At 36.6% G+C, this 26730-nt stretch overlaps 1 protein-coding gene across 3 annotated transcripts in view; it reads right to left on the reverse strand.

Moving 5' to 3' along the window:
• LOC150098232 (solute carrier family 12 member 2-like) overlaps positions 1-26730 on the reverse strand; it is a 571711-nt gene that overhangs the window by 186453 nt on the left and 358528 nt on the right. For 2 of the 3 annotated variants that reach the window (XM_090406235.1, XM_090406234.1), the window contains exon 18: positions 26396-26589. In XM_090406235.1, coding sequence (XP_090262361.1) covers positions 26396-26589 — 194 coding nt within the window. Of the gene's footprint in view, positions 1-2099; positions 2157-26395; positions 26590-26730 lie in introns of all 3 variants that reach the window. The other variant, XM_090406233.1, reaches the window with a different exon arrangement.

Raw genomic sequence — 26730 nt, forward strand, 5'->3', positions numbered from 1 at the left:
ATGAAGTGACAGAGAACCCCAAACAGGCAACAATACCATTCAGATCTTTAGAGATGTTTTCCTATTTTGTGAATCTAAAGATCTGAATGGTGTTTGCCTGTCCAGGGTTCTCTGTGGAAAACTACAGCCACTAACCTCTGGATGGGAGATGGCACCTGAATGAATGAACAAAAAGATGAAAGCAGTTATTTAACTTACATTATAATAAATTAATATCTTGTCTTTCATAATTTATTTGATTAACAAAGTGAAAAATTTTCTACAACTATCTGATCCAGTTTAGAAATATGGTGATATACCATTTTGCTACTAAATGGAATGCAGTTGACCCTTGAACAATGTGAAGGATTAGGGGTGCCAACCCACTCCCGCAATTGAAAATCCACCTAACTTTTCACTTCCCAAAAACTTGACTATTAATAGTCTACTGTTAACCAGAAGTCTTAGCGATAACATAAACAGTTGATTAACACATATCATGTATTATATACTGTATTCTTACAATAAAGTAAGCTAGAGAAAAGAAAATGTTATTGAGAAAATCGTAAGGAAGAGAAAATACATTAACAGTACTGTACTGAATTTATTGATACTGTAAGTTTATGTCATCTATGTACAAGATAAATTGTCTGTCTGAGTACCTATATCAATATTGTCTTATGTAATAAAAAATATTGTACATGCTATACATATTACTAACACTAGACATCAAATATGAAAAGATAATGTGAAAAAGAAATTCATATTTATTTACAGGCAGTGGTGTATTTAGGTATAGGCCCGGGCCTAGAGCAGCAGTGGAAATTTCCGGGCTCTCATTTTTGTAATTATATTTATATTACGAATTTATGATATAAATAGGTTATGCATGTAAATCAACATGTTCATTAAATATGGTGGGGGGGGGACTTTCTGCAGGCCTAGGAGTGGGAAATACCTAAACATGCCACTGTTTACTGGTATAACAATTCATGCATTAATAGCGAAGCAACAATATGATAGCTTTATAGGAGCATAGCCTACACATTAATGAATTGTTATAAAATTTTATTTTGCTAATTAAATTTAACTAATTTATTAATAACAGTTAAGTTTATGCAGTCATGATTTAATACTGCATCTTTACCTTTGTTTCCCATTTCTCTCGAAATACCTTGTGTACATTATAGTACACAAGGTTATTGATGCAAAGTCAACAGCTTCTATCTACAAGTAGCCTAACCATGAAAATACTTCACGCTTTGGTGTAGGATTAAAACAAGAAAATTTCTTGTATATTATAGTTATATTATATTACAGACACCTGATTATCAAGTGAGAAAAATATTCTCAACTCAATACAACATGCCTGATCAGGATTAACCTGGTGGACAAAAGGGGAGGGGGGAGTGATCTCCATTACCAGGAATGCCTTTCATGTGGAATGACATATTGGTAATGAAATACTAGGGCAACTGATTGTAAAGTTAACATAACTATAATAATGAAGCAATTTGATCTTTTCTTGACATAACTGTAAATAAACAATTAACTGATTAAAAAAAAACTCACAATTATGAAGAATATTATAAAAAAATCTGAAAAGATTTTCTGTGTAAGTAATAAAACTTTTTTTTTCCTTTAATCAAAATGTTCATATTTATGCTGGATCCAGACATTCTCCAAGTTTCCCAAAGATATTCACAGTATACATTTAATTGTGTCTATTAGTACAAAAAATGTTTTAGTTTATCTTAGATTCAAATAAGTAAATATATTAAATATCTATCAATAAGATCAGGCACAAAACTTTGTTAATGCATATAATCATTAGCAGCAAAGCAGGAATGTTAAATACAAATTTAAAATTAAATGAATTATTTTAGAATACCACATGCACTCTTTGGGAGAAAAAAAAATCTAAGCGCAATTAATATTCCCTTAAATAATTACTGCTTTCTGATGTTTATTTAGACATTCAAGTTACGAGTGATTGTTTTAAAATTTATTATAAAAGCTGAATTCAGCAAACCAGGTTAAAAGAAAAGCACAGAAAGAAAGATTACACAGATGAAAGTTATACAGAAACATTGTTAAATATAGAAGTGTGCCTCACTTACCACCACCAGCAGAAAAGGCAGCAAACATGGCCAACCAGGAAGCTGTTGGCTTGAGTACTAAAATCCAAATATGAAAAGAATAACGAATTTAAAATTAAGTCTATAAAGCCACTATGCAATACAATAATTATAATGATGATGCCAATCACTACAAAGCATATTAATGATTGCATTGCTTGTTATACAGCAATAAAGCACCCCTAAATTCATAAAGCTAATGATTAAGGATTTCAATGTTTCTGGTTAAACTGCCATGTTTGGCCTGTACAGCATGGTTTCCAGATTATCTTAGCCTGCTCATGGTACTACGTGCTATAGGTTACTAACCTTTAAGATAAAATTAATAGGAAATAAACAACTAACTGATGAGAGTAGTTAAAAAACATTAAATACTCTAATCAGTTAACTCCAGATGATTCGAATTCTGCTGTGGACATGAATGTCTGAATGTTTCAAGTGAGAGACAAATTTCATTCCCCAGTCTGAGACCACATGTTTCACTTATTGAAAGCCTGAAGTGACTTGAAAAAAGTTCCATGTTTGGTTTCTAGAACAATGTTTCTGAATGTAAATAAAATATCAAATAAAACTTCTAACACCTTTTCATTCTAGAAAGTAAGCAATGTTCACTTCACTGTAACTAACTTCTTGAAGATCAGCTGGCAGAAAATATCCATCCTTTACCACCACTGATAGCTGGCCCAAGGCTGTCAATTATCACAAGATTAATATATATAATTATCCTTAGCCCACCCATAGCACTAATATACTATAGATTTTTCATGCTTTTTTTTTTTATGAAATCATAAAAAATATATAATTACTGTTCTCAAAATTTTGATGGGTGGGCAAGATATGAATATACTAAGCATATGAAACAATGTACACATGTACATAAAAGTGCACAGATGTTACAAGTTAGCATACTTAAAAATTAACAAGTAAATTAAAAAAACAAACTAAATGTTGCAACCGAGAAATATGTAGCTATTTTTTTGTAATGTTTCAATATCATTTTTGTAATGTCAGTACAAAAACAAATTATCATTCAGGACCTCCACATAGTGGAAGTCTCACTGTGGAGACCCATCCTATCCTAGACAACAAAGTCTATTATACCATTCTTGAAACTTATTCACCATTCGTGCTCTCACCACCTTATCATGCAATGCATTCCATGATTCAACAACTCTCCATGTAAAGAAGCCACTCCTCACCCTCTTGTTTGATACTTCCTTTTGCAACTTTCAGGGATAGCCCTCTTCATTCTTTTTTTAAAATGTGAAAAATCATATGACCATAAAATCAATTTGTTTCCCAGAAAGATGTCAAATACCTAGAAGAAAATCATATTTCAAGATTTGCTGATGTAACTTAATTAAAATTATTGGTATTGATTAAGTTAAAAAGAATGTTTTCCCCAAGATAAGATATGGTTATATGGAGAAAGAACAGGAAATTGAAAGAATAGTACCAGCAAAAGTGTGCATGTAGTCTGGAAGGCATTTAGGCTACGAAGGCAGAGGATGCCTACTACATGAAAGTAATTGTATTCCTTATCTCTATGCATTATTATATACAATACTTACACAAGTTGTGTGTCTATTGTTATGGTATGATAGAGGCAAACTGAGACAGAAAGCTATGATCCAAATGAGTTGGTACACAGGAGGAATGGCATGGAGTTTGTGGATGTATGGGATGTGTTTGATGGAAAGAAAGATTTACATATGGTGGATGGATTTGGGATTAAGGAGCTTGAGAAAGTATTGTTCAGTGAGAGTTCAAAAGTGCATAGTCAGAGAAACTAGAAAGTTCATGAAGGATGTAGGTGACCGAGTCCAGGCAACCTAGAGGTTAGCAAGTGGAAAAGTGATTACATGGCAACACTACATGTTGTAACTGTAACATGTGTTGTGGGATATAGGGAGGATGGGGGCGGGGTATTGCAGTTTATACACACCTACGAATCAAAACATTAGAATAGTCAAAGAAAATGTGTTAAATGATTTGCAATTCTAATTTATTGCATAGAAAATAATTATGATGAATTATGAATTAGCATAACCTAAATCTACATACTTTGTAGATTTAGGTTATGTAAATGCATAAACTATGTAAACAAATAAAAATGTAATATAAATTATAAGAAAACTTATTTGAAAACATTCACACAATTAGAATAATTTTTAATGTGGTTCAAAATATTAGAATATTCCAAACTTTTCGGATTGGTTTTGAGGAGAACGTACATTTCAGTGGCTGTGGGAATGACTTATGTGAGGAATCATTTGCCTGTGGATTTCAGTTAATCATTTGCTAAATATGGGCCAAACAAGTGACATATTGGAAGCTAATAAGTTTTGTATGGTCTCTATACAAAAAAGGCCAAACTCAGCAGTTTATAGCAAAGGAATTGAAATGTTCAAGCAAGCATGAGTAAAGTATTGAGACAGTATTCTACTAACTGGAGTTTTCAAAATAATCGCTGCAATAACAGTCGAAAGGTAATAACTACATCGAGAGATGAGAGGAGATTGAAGAATATTGTGAAGAAAAACTGCTTCTGAAGTGCAAGGTATTTTCACAGGAGATGGAAAGAACTAGGTGTGAATGTATCTAAATCTAAGATGTTGAGATGACTTCAAAATTGGGTTTTAAATCATGTGAGCCTAAGATGAAGCTGCTTATGAATTCTAAGCAAAAGGCAGCTAGAGTGCGATAGTGTAAGCAAATACTGTTGTGGGGTCAAGAGGACTGGAAAAAGGTACTTTCTAGCAATTAAGGTATGTTTTGTGTGTTCCATGGTCATCAAGGGATATGAATTTGGCATCTTAAGCAAGAAGCATTTGATAAAGAATGCATGAAATGTTTGGTGAAATTTTCAGCCTCTGTCATGTTATGGGCTTGTATGACTGTAGAGGGTCGAAGTAGGGTGTGTACAAAAGAGTCAATTCCAAAGTTCCCAAGAAATTCTTCAGCACTTTATGTTACTGGCATTAGAAGATTTATATGATGGTGATTTCCTTTTTTTTTAGCAAGACTCAGCTTCTTATCACACTTCCAAGACACTACTAGATGGCTCAAAGAAATGCAGGTCTGTAATTTCTTGGGCAGAAAACTCACCAGATTTAAGCCCCCATTGAGAATTTGTGGGAAATTATAAAGAAATGTCTTCAAGAAGTTGCCCCAAGAGACAAAAATGAACTTGTCTCTAGTCTGCAGACCATATGGGCTTGTTTTGATAAAAAAAAAAAGAAACTGAACTGCTAGTAAATAATATGCCTGACACTTAAACTCGGCAATAGTTTTACATGCGAAATCCTGGTACATGTCTTTGCAAAGTCCAGCATCATCATAATGTGACCGTTTCCTTTATCCAAAGTTATCCAATTCTGCTGTCACTTTATTATAAAATGTGAATAAATTACTAAGGCTACAAAGATATGCTGCCTCACAGAGTATCATATTCCTATCTGCCAATTGCTGAATTTTAACCTTTAATCAACTTTTCTAATCCTTTAACCACCACTCCTGAGATATTAATTGGTCTGTAATGGAACAATCTTACCCTCTTTCCGTTTCTTTGAAATTTTGCCAGAACTGAGAGAATGAGCAACTTTGTCAGAAGTACTGCCAATTCTCTTGCAAATTTGTATAGCACATGGACCAACATGCCATCCAGTCTTGCTGCTGTATTCACATTGTATTCAATACAAGCACTTTCTGTTCATCTACCTCAATTCTGACATCAGTTTAATCTCTGTCACAGCAGCAACTGCAAAATCTCCATCTGGATGATACACCTTTGCAAAGTGATCACTCAGCTACTCTATTTCTTCTGCTTCTGTCACCTGACATATTTGGCACTGATTAAAGTCATCCTTTCTCTTAATTACAGCACTGCAAAAAAAATTTGAATTTACTTGGGCTTTCTTAGCTAATTTTCTCACAATTTTACTTAGCCTTCCTTACCATACTAAGTGATCCTTCTTGTCTACATTCTGTACTGCTCATGCATATGCTGATCACTTTCTTTATATTCCCTCCACAATGTTCTCTTTTTCTGCAGCTCCTGCTTTATATATTGCTGCTCATCCACTTAGCTCCTTACATGGTTTACCCTAATAACTGGGTATGCAGTCTGATGCTATTTCTCTCAAACAATCCCTGACCACTTCACATGCACTAGCATCTGAAGCCATCACTGCTCCAAGATGCCTCCTAAGTCAGTCATAATTATCAGCTTTATAATTCAACATAAATCCTTTCTTGACAGAGAATTCCATGTTCAGCAACCTCCCAGTGAAGGTATAAAAGTTTTGCAGTGGCTATATTCATTATTCAGATTGTTGAATTCCAGATGAATGGAGCAAAGCTCTCATAATTCCTATCTATAAAAAAGGGAAATAAAACAATGCAAGAATTACAGAGGAATTTCTCTACTAAGAGGCAAAGAGAAATTAAAGATCAGATTTTCAGTTTACAACAAATAGCTGAGAACTCATGTGAATATAGCAAGGATCTGTAAGTTTTGCAGATCTGGAAAGGGCATATATGACAAGGTGCCCAGAGAAAAAGTTTTCAAAATATTACGATTACTTTATTTTTCTGTGTATAAGATGATAATTTTTTCTAAAATTTTTAGACCAAAAATTGGGGATCGTCTTATACGTGGGGGGGTAACCGGTTCAGAGACCTGCGGTTGGCGTGGCGAAACTGCTGGAACCTTGTCTCCGCAAACAGGCTTCCACCAATCACTAGTTTTTGTTAACTCTATCAATTGACATCATTAATGGCTGATTCTGAATAAACCAATCAGAGCTCTGAAAGCATTCATACGTCTGCAACTCGTTGGCAGAATAAGTTAATGCATTAACAATATTTTGAGCATTAGCCCATAAAAATGTCCAAAAATAAAAAACAATGAAGAAAATGATATGCCCGGAACTGAGAGTGATGCATAATTTCATAGTATGTATCTTAAAAATATTATCTAATTACTAAATATACTTTGAATATTTAAAAAAATATCAAATTTGTTCTGTTTTATGTTTAAAATGTTGATTTCTTACTTTTGGGTTCGAAAAAGTAGGGTTTGTCTTGTACATGGGTAAATGGAAACATATACAGAGCAATACATAGTTTATATTTTAGTTGAAGGCAGAAAGATGGTTTGATGCAAAATCAAGCGTAAGACAAGGATGTACACTATCTCCATTCTTATTCATTATCTACATAATATGAAAACAGTGGCAGTAAATAAACCTGATATTGAAATTGGAGATATCAAACTTTGCTCTTTGCTTTACAAATAAAGTTTAGTTACCAACTTGTGGTGTGGTAATCAATCAAACAGCTTTGCAAAATTTAAGTATACCACTATATATGCATCTCCCTTGTCCAATACATTCATCCCCTTGTTATAGTACACAAGCAAGGTGAAGAAATACAACCTCTCATTAATCAACCTGTGCTGACAAGTAGAAAGAATATCACTTCACTTTTGTATCCCATCCCTCACCAATACCTTAATTAGAACTCTAGATAGGTAGATCAGCCTATAAATTGTAGCCTTATAATAACCATTCTGAAGATGAACAATTTTACCTTCCTTCCACTCCACTGGGACTTGTGCTATTGCAAGACACTTGTTAAGAACATCAAGGCTGATAACTCCTTGGAACATTCCCTTATGACATATGCTGATATATTATCAAGTCCTATTGTCTTATTGACATCTAGCTTAACTCTTCATATATCTCTTACTCACTCATCAGTAAGTCTTCTTTCATTTCATTCTCAAGCTTCTGATGAAACACTGATGAACTGCTTGCTGCCTACCTCAACTATGCCCTGTGTAGCAGATACCAATCTTCCACTTTCATCCATTAATATCCAAAAAACTCAATTGTTTTTCTCCGTCTGATTTGCTAATTTCTACCAGTACTGCACTTCTGCTGTTCATGCCAACTGAGTCACTCTCCTGGCCTCCTCTTTATGCAATTGATTATTACCATTATCCAAATTGTGCTACCTCCAAAGAGGCTTCCAGATTTCATGCTTAATCACCTCATTCATCCATTTCACACCTACTGTATTCAGCTTTTTTGACCTTCAGAATATATTTACACATTGATGCAGTTAAGTATTTCTTTGTTCAGTATCTAAGCAGCATTTATTTCCTTTCCACTCAACTCCTCATTCAGTGCCATAGATCTGTGTCCCAAGTCTGCCATAATCACCAGCCTTTCACTTCCACACATATCCTTTCCTCACAGAAGTCTTCATATGGTTAGCCACAACCCAAATGACCACTTCATGATCACTCTCACCAACTGGAGGAAAGTGCGATATCCTACTAAATTACATCTTCTGATAAATGATGAGATCTCGATCCTCACGTGCCTTCCCTTACATACCTTAAGACAGTTGTCTCTCAAGAACTTGAGAAATTCATTTTTCTTTTCCCAAATGTTATCTCTTCATTCCAATCTATACTACCATAATTAAAATCGCCAATAATAATCACTCTTCCCTTGTTCACTAACCCAAGTTACTTATACATTTCATCATCACCTCCCTCCACATTGTCTGATCTATTGTAACAAGCAATTAAATATCTTTCTGTCAACCTTGACCATACACCATATTGAGTGAAAACCGTTGCCACCATTTCCCTCTTATGTCTTTATGTGGATATTATTCCCTGCAATCATCAGCAGCTCTCCCCCCACTCCCTTCTTCTCCTTTCTATCCTTGAAAAAAACACCGTACCCTTCCATTTCTTATCAGGATATCTTCATTCAACCATGTTTCACTTATTCCAATAATTTTTAGATGAATAAACTCAATCAGTGAAACAATTTAATCTCATTTCTGATACTCCTGGCATTTGTAAATAAACAACAGTTCACTTCTGGGCTATAACCAGTCTTACCCAAGCCACTTGTTGGTTGTGATTTTTCCAAAACACCTGCCCTTGTCCAATCACCTTTATCATCCTTTATACATACCCACAGTTGCAACTCCCCCCCCCCCCCATACACACACATCCTGATCCAATCATTAGTATGCTGATGATTTCCATACATACATTCACTACTACTTTGTTTGCTCTTCACACTATTACTACTTCCATTGCTGAGCACTTCTGTCTCTTCCATTCCAATCTCCTAATCTTTCACTTCACCTCTCTTGTCCCCCCCCCCCACACACACACCACTTCCATCTAGCAACAGCCTCTCCACTTCACTCACTCCAAAGCCATTCAAATGCAATTTGTCACACATCCATAAACTGCACTCCCCTGCCAGCATACCATTCATGATTCTGGCTCTGCCTCAACTCATCATTGTCATACCTCGGCAACACACACTGACAAACTTTCTCACTATATTATTATTACTATTACTATTATTACGGGCAACTCCAGGGAGTCACTGGACTCATCGAGGGAGGCCCCAAATCATATTCATCACAACTATTTGACATTCATACAGTATCTATCATACCTCGCCTTAAACTCATTCACTATCACAGCATCCACCACAGACTCAGGGAGCGCATTCCACTCATTCACTACTCTAAAAGTAAAGAACCCAGCTCTAACACCTTTACTAACCACACTTTTGCCCTGTTTCCATGGATGTCCCCTAGTCCTCCCACAACCAGCCCTGTTCTCAAAAATATCTTCTGAATTAATTTTATAGAAACCCTTCAGTAATTTGAATGTCTCAATCATATCTCCCCTCCTCCGCCTATCAACCAATTTTTGCAACCCACAAATCCTCAACCTGTTCTCATACGGTTCATTCCACAGACCTGCTATCATCTTGGTCACTCACCTCTGGATCCTCTCCACCTCCTCCCCATCAAGAAGAAACCTAGGTGACCAAATCTGAGCACAGTTGAACATGCTGAACTGTTTTTCGTTTCCTCATTCCTACTTCCTTCTGCTTCCACATCATTTACTTTCATTTCTTCATTTTTGCATTCTTGCATTCTTCCATTCCCTCAGTCTCACTAGCTTTCATTCAATTTACGTTTCTTTCATTTATGCTTCCATTCCTTCAGTCTGTTTCTAATTTGCTGATAACTCATAGTCTAACAAAATATCACTCTTTAGTAATTAATATCATAATAATATTAATATTGTTAATACTAATGTTAACAATATTAATGTCGCAATACTCCTAGTATGCTGTATGCCCCTAGAGGGTACATATCAGGAAACTGATGATGATAATAGTAAATATTTGATCTCTAGGATGTGAACTATGATAATAAATGAAAGAATCTTCATTTGCAGAGAATTGTAGATATTAAGATGGGTTTGTTAAGGGGAGATCATGTACCACTACCTTACTTATGTACTATAACAAGGCAACAAATACTCTGGATAGGGGAGATGCATATACAGTGGTGTACTTAGATTTTGCAAAGGCTTTTGATAGACTACCACATGACAAGTTCTTAAATAAATTGAAACAGACAGGATTGGATAAGAGACTTCTGAGTTGGATCAGTGACTGGCTGTTGGATAGGTATCAGAAAGTTATATATGCAAATGCAGTATCCTGAAAGAGAAAGGTTACTAATGGTGTGCTGCAGTTTTGGGGGCCATTGTTGTTCAATTTGTATGGGCTTAACTAGTGATATGCAGCTGTTTGCAGATGATGCAAAACTGGGGGAGAGCAATGCAGAGTCAAGTGGATATTATGGCCTCACAAGAAGACTTTAATAGATTGCATGAATGGGCAGGTAAGTGGAACTATCAGTTCAGTGTTGCAAAGTGTAGTTTTGAGATTTGGTAAGCAATGATGAGATGCAAAGTATACACTAGGTGGGGAAACTTTCAAGGAAGTAGAGGAGATGAGAGATCTATGAGTGATGGTGGACAAGGACGTGAAATTCAGGGCCACATTGCACAAGTTGCGAAGACGTCACATCGGATAATAGCAATAATGTGGAAGACCTTGACATGTAGAAATATGTCAAGGTTATGATGGTTATGATGCCATTATATAAGGCCTTGATCAGGCCTCATATGGATTACTGTGCACAGATTTGGTCACAGGGTTTACATGGTGATGAAGATATGTTAGAAAAGGTCCAGAGAAGATTCACAAAGGTGGTCAGTGGTCTTTGGAATGGGGAGTACGAGGACAAATTGAGAGAATGTAAATTGCAAGGCCTCATGAAGAGGAGATATGATTGAGACATAAGTTAGTCAGCAGTTGTTATTAGGTCAACAAAGATTTTTCATAGAATGGGAGAGGGGTGTAGAACAAGAGGCCTTCGCTGGAAAAAGTGGTTTGTGAGTGAAATGCATTATGTGAGTGTTGTGAATGTAGACACATTGCAACAGTTTAAAGTTCATGGGAGGTACACACTATTACACACAATGCTGGATGAGCATTGTTTGCAATAGTGTGTACCTCCCATGATGAGTCTCCGACTCCATGGAGATCAAATGTTAATAATAATAATGACGATGGATGATATAACAGACATAAATTGTGTGAAGGGGTTTTATCAGATTAATGTGAAAGAGATTTTTCATAAGATACAGAGGATACTTAGAACAAGGGATCATATCCCTAGAAGCCATAATAAGTGTATGTGTGATCAAGAGAGTAAGGAGTATATTTTTTGTATAGCAGTTGGCAATTGTTCTAATACATTCTAAAGGGAAAGCATTAGTTGTTAAAGATTGAAATGAATACTACAGAACAAGCTATTTTAAACCTGGTTTTACTCCATTTACCAAGTAAGCAAACAGACAAGTAAGTCAAGTTTGCACCTGCAAATATTGCAAGTCTAGCTGACCCCACACACAGTGCAAGTCAAGGCAACTCGTGGTAAAAGTGGATAAGCTCTGATCACTATTCTTAATATTTACCCTTAATGCAAAGCACATCTCCTGGAGTCAGCTAGACTTGCAATACTTGCAGGCGCAAACTTGACTTGTCTGTTTGCTTACTTGGGAAATGGAGTAAAACTAGGTTTAAAATAGCTTGGTATCTTTAACATTTATTATACCCAAGGTAAAATACTTTCTACATCTATCTCTCATCCTGAGATTTTTATTGAATAAGGTTAAAACACCTTATGGTAACTTGTTCTGGTAAAATATTTATAAGCTCTGTATTACTAAAATGTTGGTATTTCTAGCCTGGCTTCCACTGATGAGACCTCAATAAAGGTCGAAACCAGTCTGGGTAGTGGCCCCTTGCCTTTCATACATAGCATCGTACTTCTCCTCCAGGAGATGTGCTTTGCATTAAGGATAAATATTAAAAATAGTGATCAGAGCTTATCCACCTTTACCACAAATTGCCTTGACTTGCACTACGTGTGGGGCCAGCTAGACTTGCAATACTTGCAGGCGCAAACTTGACTTACTTGTCTGTTTGCTTACTTAAAGAAATGTTTCTAACTGGGATGAGAAAACTAAGGAGAAACTCAAGTACTTCCATGGGCATCCTTGTTATTTATATGGACTACCAAAAGTCCATAAAGTGAACATTCCATTACATCCTATGGTGAACTGTGTTGGCTCTCCATATTACAAAGCACCTTTCTAAATTGCTGATCTCCTTTTTTAGCCTAGATATTGTGTCCTTATTCACAATTTTCGTTTAGATGAAACACTTAATTTCCTTAAGCAAGATTTTCCAGAAGATATTGTCAGCCTATGAAAGTGTTCTTTCACCTTATCAACAAGATATCTACTTCTATATGCTCAGCTAAAGATAAACTTCTACTTTTTGCCCATACTGGAGTGTATCATCGTATATTCGTATATGGGAAATTGTTGAAGTTAGGCAAAGTAGTTCCTTTGCATAAGGGTGGCTCTAAAACTGCAGTATTTAATTACAGACCAATCACCATCTCAGGAGTAGTGGTAAAAGTAGTGGAAAAGTTGGTTCAAGACAAAATTCAAGAATGGGTGGATCAGGATATGACACTCTATAGAGGCCAACATGGTTTTGTTAAAGGTAGATCCTGCCTTACCAATCTATTAACTACTATTCATAACAGAATAACATCTGAGTTGGACAAAGGAACTGGCTACACAGTGGTTCTTCTGGATTTTGCTAAGGCTTTTGACAGGATACCCCATAGAACACTGTTATGCAAATTGGAGCAGATGGGAATAGATATTAAATTGGTGATATGGATAGGAGAATGGCTCAGGGAGAGATACCATAAGGTGGTGTATGGAGGAGCCGAGTCCTGAAAACTGGAGAAACACATAGCCTTGAAGTATGGAGTAATTACTTTGAAAAATTGCTAAATGAAACTAGTAGTGATGACAACACAGTGATAAAAAACACTCACCAGGCATGCAATCAGGAATACATATCCATACTTGGAGTAGAAAAAGCCATCAAAAGTCTGAAATGTGGAAAGCCAGCTGGAGTACATGATATTCGACCAGAAATGCTCAAGTATGGAGGTATAAAAGTCTTACAGTGGCTGCACTGCATATTTCAGAGGGCCTGGACAGAGAGACAAATTCCAGATGATTGGAGTAGAACTCTCAAAGTACCCATATATAAAAAGAGAAATAAAACTGAATGTGAGAATTACAGACGTTTCTCTACTGAGTGTTCCTGGTAAGATTTATGCCAGTACACTTGAGAAACGGTTGAGAAGGATTGTGGAAGAGAACACTGTTGAAGAACAAGCTGGATTCAGGCCAAATTGGGGCTTTCAGTATCAGATTTTCACTTTACTACAAATAATTGAGAATTCATGGGAATATAACAAAGATTTGTATTTAAGTTTTGTAGATCTGGAAAAAGCATGTGACAAGGTGCCAAGAGAGAAATTATTCAAAACGCTACAGTCGTATGGTGCCATTGGGACATTATATCAAGCAATACTTAGTCTTTATTTGAGTTGTAAGTCAGCAGTTAGAATTGAAGTACAGGAAGGTGGGTTTAATGTTAAATCTGGTGTCAGACAAGGATGTACATTAATCCTTCTGTTTATTCATTATCTATATGGATAATGGAAAGTGGTATTAAATCTGATATCAAAATAGGAGATGTTAATGTCAGCTCTTTGCTTTATACGGATGATGTTATACTTCTAAATAAATCCGCTACAAGTCTGCAAGATTCTCTGACTAAATTGAATAGCTGTTGTAATAGGTATGGTATGAAGGTCAGCAATAAAAAGACAAAGACAATGAAAATAGGCAGAATCATTGAAAATGTCAACTGTGTTGTGAATGGAGAACCTGTGGAACAAGTAAAACATTTCAGCTATTTAGGCATGATTTTTACTGAAGATGGTAAATTAAATATAGAAATAGACAACAGAATCAGCAAAGCTGGTATGGTGGGAAGTCAATTGAATAAATTCATATGGAATAAGAGAGAAATTAGTCGGAACATTAATTAGCTGTATACAAGACAATGTTCAAACCAGTTTTAACTTATGGATCTGAGAGCTGGGTCAGAAGTAAAACACTTGACCAAAGACTAGAGACTGCAGATATGAGAGTCCTGAGAAAGATTCGGGGCATGAACAGATGGCATCAATGGCAATATTAAAAATGAGGATATTAGGAAAGAACTTGTTATTGTTAGCACAGTTAATCTCAGATGGTATCACTTAAACAGAATGGGAAAGGAAAGATTAGCAAAACAAGTGTTCTCTGCCAGGAAAAAGACCCAGAGGAAGACCAAGATATAGGTGAATTGATACGGTAAAAGGTGCCTTAGTAGATAGAAATATAAGATCTGACAATGTTGAGGCCTTGACAGGTAATAGATCGATTTGGAGGAAAATTGTAGATAGGAAGTTAGTAATGATGTAAATTTTTCATGTAGTACTATCATATCCTGCCCCTTGAGGGTAAATGTCAGGAATTTGATGATGATGATTATGATTTAAATTATGTTTTATTTATTTTAATTTAATATTTTTAAATCTCTATGTTATTGACTATGTTATTGTTGATAGTGATATTTTCTCCCTGGTGCAGGACACCAGCGTGTACAGAGGATTTGAAATTGGAAGTGATCACTATTTAGTCTTGAGCAAGATAAAATTGAATTTCATATTGAGAAGAATAACATATAAGAAAGTTTTAAAGCGAATAAAAGTTGAGCAGCTCTCAGATGTGAACTGTAGACTAAAATACAGAAAGATTATTGAAAAAAAAAAAAAATGAAAGAGTTTGAGAACAGGAATCAAACCTTGGAGATTCAGTGACAAACTCTGAAGAAAACATTGACTGATTCTGCCAGAGAGGCATGTGGTGAGGTTGTCTGCAAGGATAAAAAAATCAGAACTCCCTGGTGGACACAGGAAGTTAAAGAGGCAGTGAAGGAAAAGAAGAAAGCATATCAAAAGTTCCTGGCAAATAAGTCAGCTTTTGCTCTTAGAGAATACAGACACAAATGTAAGAAAGCGAAACACTGTGTAAAACTAGCTAAACAAAAGTCATGGGAGGACTTTGGCAGGAATATAGAAAATAAATATCAAGAAGGTGGCAAAATATTCTGGAGGTTGTTGAAGAAACTTAGGAATGGAGGAAAGAGTGCTGTAAAAGGAGTTAGAGATGATAAAGGTGACATGAAAACAGGGGAAAAAGATATCCTTGAAGCATGGAGTAATTACTTTGAAAAACTGCTAAATGAAACAAGCAGTGATGACAGCACAGTGGTAAAAAACACTGACAAGGCATGCAGTCAGGAATACATATCCATACTTGAGGTAGAAAAAGCCATCAAAGGCTTGAAATGTGGAAAGGCAGCAGGAGTAGATGATATTCGGCCATAAATGCTGAAGTATGGTGGTATAAAAGTCTTACAGTGGCTGCGCTGCATAGTTCAGAAAGCCTGGACAGAAGGACAAATTCCCGATGATTGGAGTACAGCTCTCATAGTGCCCATATATAAAAAAGGGAAATAAAGCCGAATGTGAGAATTACAGAGGTATTTCCCTACTGAGTGTTCCTTGCAAGATCTATGCAAGTATACTTGAGAAACGGTTGAGAAGAATTGTGGAAGAAAAGCTGGGTGAAGAACAAGCTGGATTCAGGCCAAATAGAGGCTGTCAGGATCAGATCTTCACTTTACGACAAATAGTGTAGAATTCATGGGAATATAACAAAGATCTGTATTTGAGTTTTGTCGATTTGGAAAAGGCATATGACAAGGTGCCAAGAGAGAAGCTATTCAACACGCTACAATTATATGGTGTCAATGGGGCATTATATCAAGCAATGCTTAGTCTTTATTTGAGTTTTAAGTCAGCAGTTAGAATTGAAGGAAGTACAGGAAGATGGTTTAATGTTAAATCTGGTGTGAGTCAAGGATGTACATTATACCCTCTGTTATTCATTATCTATATGGATCACATTATGAAGGAAAGTGGTATTAAACATGATATCAAAATTGGAGATGTTAATGTCAGCTCTTTGCTTTATGCGGATGATGTTATACTTCTAAATAAATCTGCTACAAGTCTGCAAGATTCTCTGACTAAATTGAATAACTGTTGTAATAGATATGGTATGAAGGTCAGCAATAAAAAGACAAAGACAATGAAAATAGGCAGAATCATTGAAAATGTCAACTGTGTTGTGAAGGGAGAACCTGTGGAACAAGAAAAACATTTCAGCTACTTAGGCACTATTTTTAGTGAAGATGGTAAATTAAATATAGAAATAGACAAGAGAATCAGCAAAGCTGGTATGGTGGGAAGTCAATTGAATAAATTCATATGGAATAAGAGAGAAATTAGTCGGAACACTAAATTAGCTGTATACAAGACGGTGTTCAAACCAGTTTTAACTTATGGATCTGAGAGCTGGGTTAGAAGTAAAACACTTGACCAAAGACTAGAGACTGCAGATATGAGAGTCCTGAGAAAGATTAAAGGCGTGAACAGATGGCATCAATGGCAATATCATATTAAAAACGAGGATATTAGGAAAGAACTTGGCATTGTCAGCATCCAGGAATGCGTTAGCAGAGCTAATCTCAGGTGGTATGGTCACTTAAATAGAATGGGAGAGGAAAGATTAGCAAAACAAGTGTTCTTTGCCAGGTTGGCAGGAAAATGACCCAGAGGAAGACCAAGATATAGGTGGACTGATACGGTACAAAGTGCCTTAGACGATAGAAATATAAGATCTGATAATGTTGGAGTCTTGACAAGTAACAGACTGATTTGGAGGAAAATTGTAGATAGGAAGTTAGTAATGATGTAATTTTTTCATGTAGTACTATCATATCCTGTACACCCCTTGAGGGTACATGGCAGGAATTTGATGATGATGATTTTTAAATCTCTTGTTACAATTATTTTATGACTTTATGAACTAGAAACTTTATGATTAGGCTACTTGTGTATGGAGATATGACTTCATGAAGCTGCCCTAGTACCCATAATGTGCAGCATACTTTCTTTCAGAAATGTACTGCTATGCATTGTTGGAGGGAGGTGGTAGGAGGAGGAGCTCTCACAGCTCAAATTTTTGAAGTCTGTCTCATCTTAAACTTTGTTGAGTCAATTCTCAACAGTGATCTTCCCATAATGCTTGGAAACATATCCATCCAAAAGGAAGCATGCTGTCCATTATGGACTAATGGCTGTGATATGAAGTTATCTCCCTCCGGACAGTTAGCGTAGCTATAAAGTTGCTTCACATGTAACTTTGTTTGCTTAAACTTGGGTAAAGAATAAAAATGAGAATATCCCTGGAAGTTACGAAAGGAAACTCTGAGCAAGAGGGTGAGGAGTGGTTTCTTTGCATGGAGGGTGGTTGAACCATGGAATGCATTTCCTGATGGAGTGGTGAGAGCAAGAACAGTCAATGAGTTTAAGGAATGGTATGATAGACTTTGTGTTTCTTAGGGGGGGGGGGGGGGACCTCCCCTCAATGAGTCTTGATAGACTGTGTTTCTTAGAAAGGACCTCCCACGACGAGTCTTTTGACTCCATGGAGGCCTGAATAATAATATTTCTTGTCAAGTATAATTACTTCTGAGCTTTAAATGTTACTATACTAATTTCTCTAAAATATGATACAGATGAAGTGATTATTCCTGAATTATTACAGAAAGAGGAAAGTCAATCCTTATTTTCGCTCTTTGTTATTGGATTTATCATTTAAAAAGACAAGATTGTTAGAGAAGCATGAAGCTGTGCACTTCTAGTCTTGTTTACAATCTTTTTTTTAAATGAAATGCTGTGCTGCTTAATTGAGTGTGTTCTGTAAGAAGCACTACAAAGAAAGCAATAGATATGTATTTCATAATGGTGTTCAGATTAGCAATTTTGCTGCTAAGCAAAGAATAATGAGACCACATTTTCACCAGATCAACTTGCACATTCCTACAATCTGAGAAAAGACATTTGCACATTATTTGCTCTGATGGATAACAAAAAAAAATCTTGCAAGTATCATTAATCAGAAAATATGATAAAAAATAAAGCTTTTCACAAGAAAAATGATTTTAATAAAATTTAATGATTAATTATTATTTTTTTAAATTGTGAATTATATTTACAATGGCGTGAAAGGGATATTACTTATTACTCAAGACCTCTGTGGAGTCATAAGGTTCATCTTTGGGTCATTGCTAGAATAGATACAATAAACTATTTGTATCTGTTGCATATGTAACTTACCATATATTCAGGAAACTGGATGTACAATCCCTATCCATAAAAAAAGATCACAAATGACACATTAAATTTAATAATTTTGGAGAAGCAGGCCTCTCAGATCACACTCTTAACACCCTATATCAAACTGATGGGAAAAGTACTTGTTCTTTACATCATACAAAAACCTAGTATGAATGGAAATTTAAAGAAGCCTGTGAAATTGTGATTAACCACCCTAATCTTAACAATAATGGTGGAATAAAAATACCAAGAATTTGGATGACACACATTCAGTTTAATTACTTAGTTCAAGAGTCCAGCCAATCCTGACTTCAGGATTCTAAGCAATTTTTGAGCTTTTATTGGCCACCATCCATACTGGTTTGTTTTAATTTATATGTATGGACAGAAGTAATTGAACACATGCTAAATGAATCACGTTTTCATGTTTTGAATGCTGTCAAATGATCTTCAATTCCTTCTCTGATGATACTATTCTTGTAACAAGGCAGAAATATATAAGACTTAAAAAATTGTATTATTTTCTACGTGTTAACCATTATTCTCATATACTTATATAAGTAACATTTTTGTGCGAACATGTTGCTCTCTAGCTTAATTTAATTTTGTAACTTAATAGATAATAATTATAACATAATAACAGGACTCTAGCTTTGATGTAGTAAGTCCTCCCCACAAGGTCAGGTCAATAGTTTTAACAGTTGACCAAATTAATTTCACTTCAGCATACCATGTAGATTGTAGTGCAGCTTGTTTCTTTGTATATATGTGTCTACTCTAGATGATCTTAATGTGAAGGTTGAAATATCAAGTGATTATTTTGGTTTATATAAAACTGAAGTTTTATTCTAGCACGGTAGTTTCCATAATTTTTAAGATGTATTCTGATCACTGTGTAAGCATGAAGAAAAGAATTATTATCCACTTGTCCACAAGCATAATACCCCCACTCCCCAATTAGTTTCTTGTAAAGAAAAAATCTAGCCTTGGCAAAACCCATATGCAGTTTAAATAGCTAGTTCTTTCCCAATTTTCATTTAGACTTTCTGTAGCCTTTTTGCAAGGATGCTTGCATAAATTTTTACTGGAACACCAGGTAGAGAAATTTCTCTATCACATTCAGGTCTGCTTCCCTAGTTATAAACTGTCATGTTGAGAGCTCTGTCATCTGGGGTTTGACCAGGATAAAGTTAGTATTAGGTAACAGTCCAATCTTGAAATAAAAATTATGACTTCTCTCTTTATAAGGCTCTGATTCAGCCACATCTTGACTACTGCGCACAGATTTGGTCACTTGGGGGACCAGGAGGTGGTCGAAAAGATTCAGACAAGTGACCAAGATTGTGACCAAGTTAATCAAAGTTTAGGTGATAGGCAAAAGAGAAGGAACATGATATAAACTTTTAAGATATTAAAGGGTGTTTTATGAAAATTGATGAAAGTGAAATTTTTCAGTATAGGACAAATAGAAAACTAGGGACCATCCTTGGAAATTGTGTAAGAGTGTTGCTAGTGGTTAGATTTTTTGCATGGAGAGTGGAATGGATTGCCAGAATTGGTTGTGAGTTCCCTAATGGTGAATGGATTCAAGGAGAGATATGATAGGATTTGTGTGTATGATGGTTCATTTGGATCTCCCACAATGGGTCTCCAGACTCCATGGAGATGCCATATATAGGTATGGCCCTTTGTCCTTGCTCCTTCCTCCTGTTCCACCAAACCAAAGAACTCCCCAGTGTCAACCCTGTAACTACCTCTGAACAGTTACAAAGTCTAAATCATATCACCTCTCCTATCTACCAAATTCTGCGGTCCAAATTCCCTCAGACTATCCTCATAACACTGTACAGTCCTGATATCATCTTTGTTATCTATCTCTGCATTCTCTCTGGAATTAATTTATCCCCTTCAAATCCTGGGGACCAAATTTGAGCACAACAGTCCAGGTGTGTTCTGATCAGAGCTTTATATAATAGAATGACAACTATCTCTGCAGGTCAGTATCCTTCTCAGTATTGCTGCAATCCTCTGGGTTACCTTCACCACCTTTGCAATATGTTTCCTTAATTACAGGTTTCTATCAATCAATCAACACCCACAGATCCCTTGCCTCCACTACTTCCTCTGGTACACTTCCTGCAACAGAATATGCAGCTTCCCCTCTGTGTATCCCAAACTCTAAGACTTCATTTGGCTGAATTTCACTGACATCCCCCCCCCCCCCTTTCATTTGCCCATCTGTCCAGTTTATTCAAATTCTCTTCAGGGTGACCACATCTGCACTATTACTAATAATCCTTCCCAGCTTCACATCATATGCAAACAACTGAATATCCCCCTGCAATCCATTGACAATGTCATTGATATAAAGGTTAAACAATACAGGTCCTAGTAATGAGCCCTGTGGAATCCCACTTGTAGCCTTCTGTTTTCTAGATGCTGCTCCCTCATACACATCTGATACCTATCAGGCAGCCAATCCTGAATACAGTTTACTTACCTGACATCTAAACCCATGTGTTGCAACTTAAATATCAGCTTATGTGGTACCCTGTCAAATTCCTTTGTAAAATCTCCCCCCCCCCCCCCAAAAAAAAACACAATATACTTTTCCCTCATCAACTGCTCTTGTCACTTTATTATAAAAGGCAATCATATTACTAAAACAAGAGTGCCCCTTAATGCCTAACACTATAAATAATCCATCACTGATTTTACAAAATCTTTACTGATGAAATACAAATTGGTCTATAGTTTGACACTTCCAGTCTGCTACCACCCTAATGCAATGGCACCAGCTTACTCTCCTTACATTCCTTGGGCACCTTTCCCGTGGTCAGATTTTTCAATGAAAAGTCAGGTCAATGGAGCTGTCAGTTCTTTAGCACATTCTCTCAAAACCCATGCCAAAAGCCCATCGAGTCCCACTGTGTTATTGACATTCAGAGTAGTCGATATTTGTCCACTCTTGTACTTTGAAATCTCAAACCTGTCCTATCCCTCTAGTATTAAAACTATTAAAATATCTACATTAAGTTGCAGAAGGTGTGGAGGAGATACTTAATGAGCAGTTCAATAAAGGTCTTTCAAATCTTGTGAATGTGACTTCGTGCAGAGACTGACAGCAGTTGATGGGGAAGAGAGACTGACTGTAAGTGAGCAAGAGGTGTATGGGGAGTTGAGCAAACTAGATATAAATAAGGCTATGGGACGTGATAATATATCATCACGTATTCTGAAGGAATGTGCCAGGGAGTTGATGCCGGCCTTGATATATTTTTTTAATATGAGTCTTGCACTGGGTCAAGTTCTTAAGGAGTGGAAGGAGGGCAAGATTGTGCCACTTCATAAAGGAGGTGATAGAACTCAAGCATCAAACTATAGGCCTATCTGTGTGTCAGGTGTTGTAGTTAAGTTGTTGGAGGAGCTTGTGAGAACTAGGATCCAGAATTGGGTTGACAACAATGGTATTATCTTTGATAGACAGCATGGATTTGCTAAAGGGAGATCATATTTTAGTAATCTACTTACTTATTACAATAAGGTGACTGCTTCCATGGACAGAGGATACACAGTAATATACTTAGATTTTGCAAAGGCTTTTGATAGATTACCACATGATAAGTTGATAGTCAAACTAGAGAGGATTTTCTTCTTCTTCTGGAGCTTCTCCCACTTAAGTGGGGTCACTGTTTGTTATGAGTCTCCTCCACACCTTCCTGTCTTGGGCTGTCACCACATCCAAGTTCTTCATCTTCAAGTCCTCTTCTACCAGCTCCCTCCATCTCTTCTTTGGCCGCCCACGCTTCCGCCTTCCTTGCACATCCATTGGCATGACCCTTCTTCCCACATATTCGTCCTCCCTCCTCATCACATGACCAAACCATCTCAACCTTGCCTCCTGTATTTTCGCTCCTAAGTTCGTAACTTTCACTGTTCCCCTGACATAGTCATTTCTCAGATGATCCTTTCTGGTCACACAGCACATCCACCTAAGCATTCTCATCTCTGCTACTTCCATCCTGCTGATGTTATTTTTCCTCAGGGCCACAGTTTCTATAGCATATGTCATAGCTGGCCTCACTACTGTCCTATAAATTTTGCCTTTCAGATTGATCAGCACCCTCTTATCGCATAACACTCCAGCCATCTCCCTCCAGTTCCTCCAACCCGCTTGTATTCTGCATCCCACTTCCTTCTCAGCTCCTCCATCCTCTTCCACTGTTGAACCTAAGTATCTAAAGTCTCTCACCTTCCTGATGACATTTTCTTCCAGCTCCAGATCTGTCTCCTGGCCACCGCCCACTGCGCAACACATATACTCTGTCTTACTTCTGCTCAGTCTCATACCTCTCTCTTCCAGTACTTTTCTCCATCTTTCCAGTTTAGTTTCCGCTTCTTCTCTTGAATCTACACACAGCAAGATGTCATCTGCATACAACATTGTCCAAGGTGCATCTTCTCTCACCTCCTCTGTTACCACCTCCATCACAATATTAAACAGAAACGGACTTAATGCTGACCCTTGATGCAAGCCAACTGTTACTTGAAAACTTTCTGTCTGTCCCAAACAGGTCCGAACACTTGTCTTCACATTTCTGTACATTTCCCGCACCAACCTGACATATTTCTGCGGGCACCTTCTTCTCCCTCAGACACCTCCAGACTTCTTGCCTTGGCACTCTATCGTATGCTTTCTCCAGATCAATAAATACCAGATGTAGCTCCCTTTGTTTCTCTCGATATTTTTCCATCATCTGTCGTAACCCAAAGATAGCATCTGTTGTTGATCTACCAGGCATGAAGCCAAATTGTTCCTTTGCAATCTCCACCTCCTTCCTCAATCTACCATCAAGAACCCTTTCTAGGATCTTCATTGTGTGGGACATCAACTTTATTCCTCTGTAATTTTTACAGTCTTGTGCATCCTCTTTGCCCTTGTAGATGGGAACAAGAGTACTCTCCCTCCATTCCTCGGGTATATTTTCCTGTTGGCAAACTTTCATGAACAGGTCCCACAGCAGGTCAATTCCCTCTTCCCCCAATGCCTTCCATGCCTCCACTGGAATTCTGTCGGGGCCCACCGCTTTTCTATTCCTCATCCTCTTCATGGCCTCCGTCACTTCCATTCTACTGATGTTCTGCACCATCCCCTCAGAAGGCTGCCCATCTCCTCTGTGAGTCCTTGCATTTTCCTCATTCAAAAGTCCCTCAAAGTATATTTTCCATCTGTTTCCATCTTTCTAATATCCAACCCCATCCTCTCAAACTAGAGAGGATGGGGTTGGATATTAGATTGGTGCATTGGATTGGAGACTGGCTATCTGATAGGTATCAACAAGTTGTGTATGGGGGAGCGATATCCAGGAAAAAGAAAGTTACTAGTGGTGTGCCTCAGGGGTCTGTTTTAGAACCATTGCTGTTTAACTTGTATATTAATGATATAGGTGAAGATTTAGATGGAGATATTCAGTTGTTTGCAGATGAATCAAAGTTGGGACGAACCATGAAGAGCAGAGATGATGATGTGGCCTTACAAGAAGACTTGAATAAATTGAGTGAATGGGCACAGGAATGGGGGATGCGAGTTCAATGTTGAAAAATGTAAGGTTTTAAAATTTGGAAAACAAAGATGGGATGCAGAATTTATGCTTGGTGAGGATATATTGTCGGAGGTGGAGTAAATAAGAGATCTGGGGGTGATAGTGGATAAGGATCTGAAATTTAGGGGACACATAGCGCCAAAATTGTGAAGACAACACAAAGGCTTCTGGGAATGATGCAGAGGACACTGACTTGTAGAAGTAGGGAGATTCTTGTTCCATTGTATAAGGCTTTGATTAGGCCACACACGGACTATTGTACCCAGATTTGGTCACCTGGTTTTCAGAAGGAGGAAGAGATGTTGGAAAGGGTCCAGAGGCGACTAACTAAGGTAGCTTCTAACCTCTGGAATGTCAAGTATGAGGAAAGATTGAGAAGATGCAACTTGCAGAGACTGGTGGATAGGAGGAAGAGGGGAGATATGATAGAGACTTACAAGTTGGTAAGAGGTTGTTATAGGATCAATGCTGGGGAGGTTCTACAGAAAATAGTGAGAGATCAGGGGAGAACCAGAGGTCATCCCTGGAAACTGTAGAAAGAGGCTGTGAGAAGCAGGTTTTTTTCATGCAGAGTTGTGAATAATTGGAATGCCTTGCCTGAGAGTGTGGTGTCTGCAGAGAATTTGAGTGTGTTTAAAGTACAGTATGATGAGCTGTATGTATGATAAAAGGACCTCCCAAATGAGATGACTCCATGGGGGTCTTGGATAATAATAATAAGTTGGTCTTGTTTTGTGCATATTCTTTCTGTCTCTCTGCACATAAATTTATGCACATTTATGTTGGAATATGGCATTAGTAATTACTTCTCCATATCCAAGCAGAAATCAGCAAACATTATTCAGTAATGTTGGCTGATTTATATAACATCTGATACCTATCAGGCAGCCAATCCCAAATCCAGTTCACTTACCTGGGAATATAGAAAAAACATTTCCATATTCCCAGGATTCATTTTCTAATCTAATGTTTAGAACTCAGCTGTCCTTCTTGCTAAACACTTCCGTGACACCATGGGCACAATTAAGTCTAATTTCCCATTCTGAAATTTATCCCAATTACTCAACTTAGACTTTCCTTCCATTTAAGAAGTTTAACTAGGTCTGGAATTGGAATATATCCACACCTCTCTTTCTCTAATTACTATTACCTGAATAAATCTTTTAGAAGGCTTTCTCCTGCTACTAAGAAACCTCAGGGTTAAGACAAAAGTACCAAAGAAGGAATCAAACCTTATAAACTGGATATAAACAGAAAATAAGGATATTCTGGATGTCTGGAGCAATTAGTATGAAAAATTATTAAATGAGTTAGCCAGTAATAGAACAATAAATACTAAGCATCTAGGAGTAATGGAATGTCCCTTCCCTTATTCTCAAATATACATGCATAAATATTGTAACATTTAGTAGAGAATTTCCCTTGATCCTCATATATAGTTTTATTTCTGTGTATAAAAATTATTCTTAAGAGTTGACCTTGTAATTAAACCTTCTGAATTATTCTCTGTAAACATTTTTGGCTTCCATTCTAAATATTTCAAGTCATTCTAGCTGCCCTTCCATAATTCAGGTGTTTAACTGTAAGGTGAGTGAGAAATGAAACAGTTAATCACTCTAGAGACAATAGATATGAGTATACTCTCCTGCTAAGTTGAATGAGCAGGTGGCATCAATAGCAGAGTCACATTAGAAAGGACTAACTTGACATTATTAATAGTCAATGTCTAAGTACAGTTAACCAAAGGCGGTATATGCACTCAAACAGAATGGGAACTGAAAATTTAGCAGAACAAGTGTTTGTAACATAAAAACAGGCAGAAAAAAGATCCAGAAGAAGACTAAGATGTAGTTAGGATTATGCAATTGGAGCACTTTGGAAGAAAGAAAACGAGATGAAATAATTTTGCTGGATATCATAATAATTAGTTCTATATCGCTTAAGGGCATATACTAAAAGTGATTATAGTTTTAATTACAAATATTAAATTTAATATATTTAAAGTCTAGATTAGGCTTTGAAATGTTATACCTTGTGACAACTGAGCACTGGATATATTACGTGGAAATCCTGGTTCTGACATTTCTCTTTTAGGTGCTGACAAGCCATCTTTCTTACCATTTACTACTGGTGCACTAATTTCTTCAATATCCACATACTGAGAATAGTCAAGACCTTCTTGGAGGCGTAAAATACCCAAAGACAAGTGTTTGTCAAATGCTTCACTGGAGAAAAATAAAATAAAATAAAATAAATAAATATATATTATGAATCATTCTGTTGGATGCAAACAGATGGCAACCTCGACATTTTATTTTTAAGAAGTACACAACAAATATCAAAATCAATAAACTATAAATTTTTGC

Source organism: Typopeltis vanoorti, chromosome 16 (assembly GCF_054136105.1).
Source record: "Typopeltis vanoorti isolate ZY-2024b chromosome 16, IOZ_Tvanoo_1.0, whole genome shotgun sequence".
Classification (NCBI taxonomy): domain Eukaryota; kingdom Metazoa; phylum Arthropoda; class Arachnida; order Uropygi; family Thelyphonidae; genus Typopeltis; species Typopeltis vanoorti.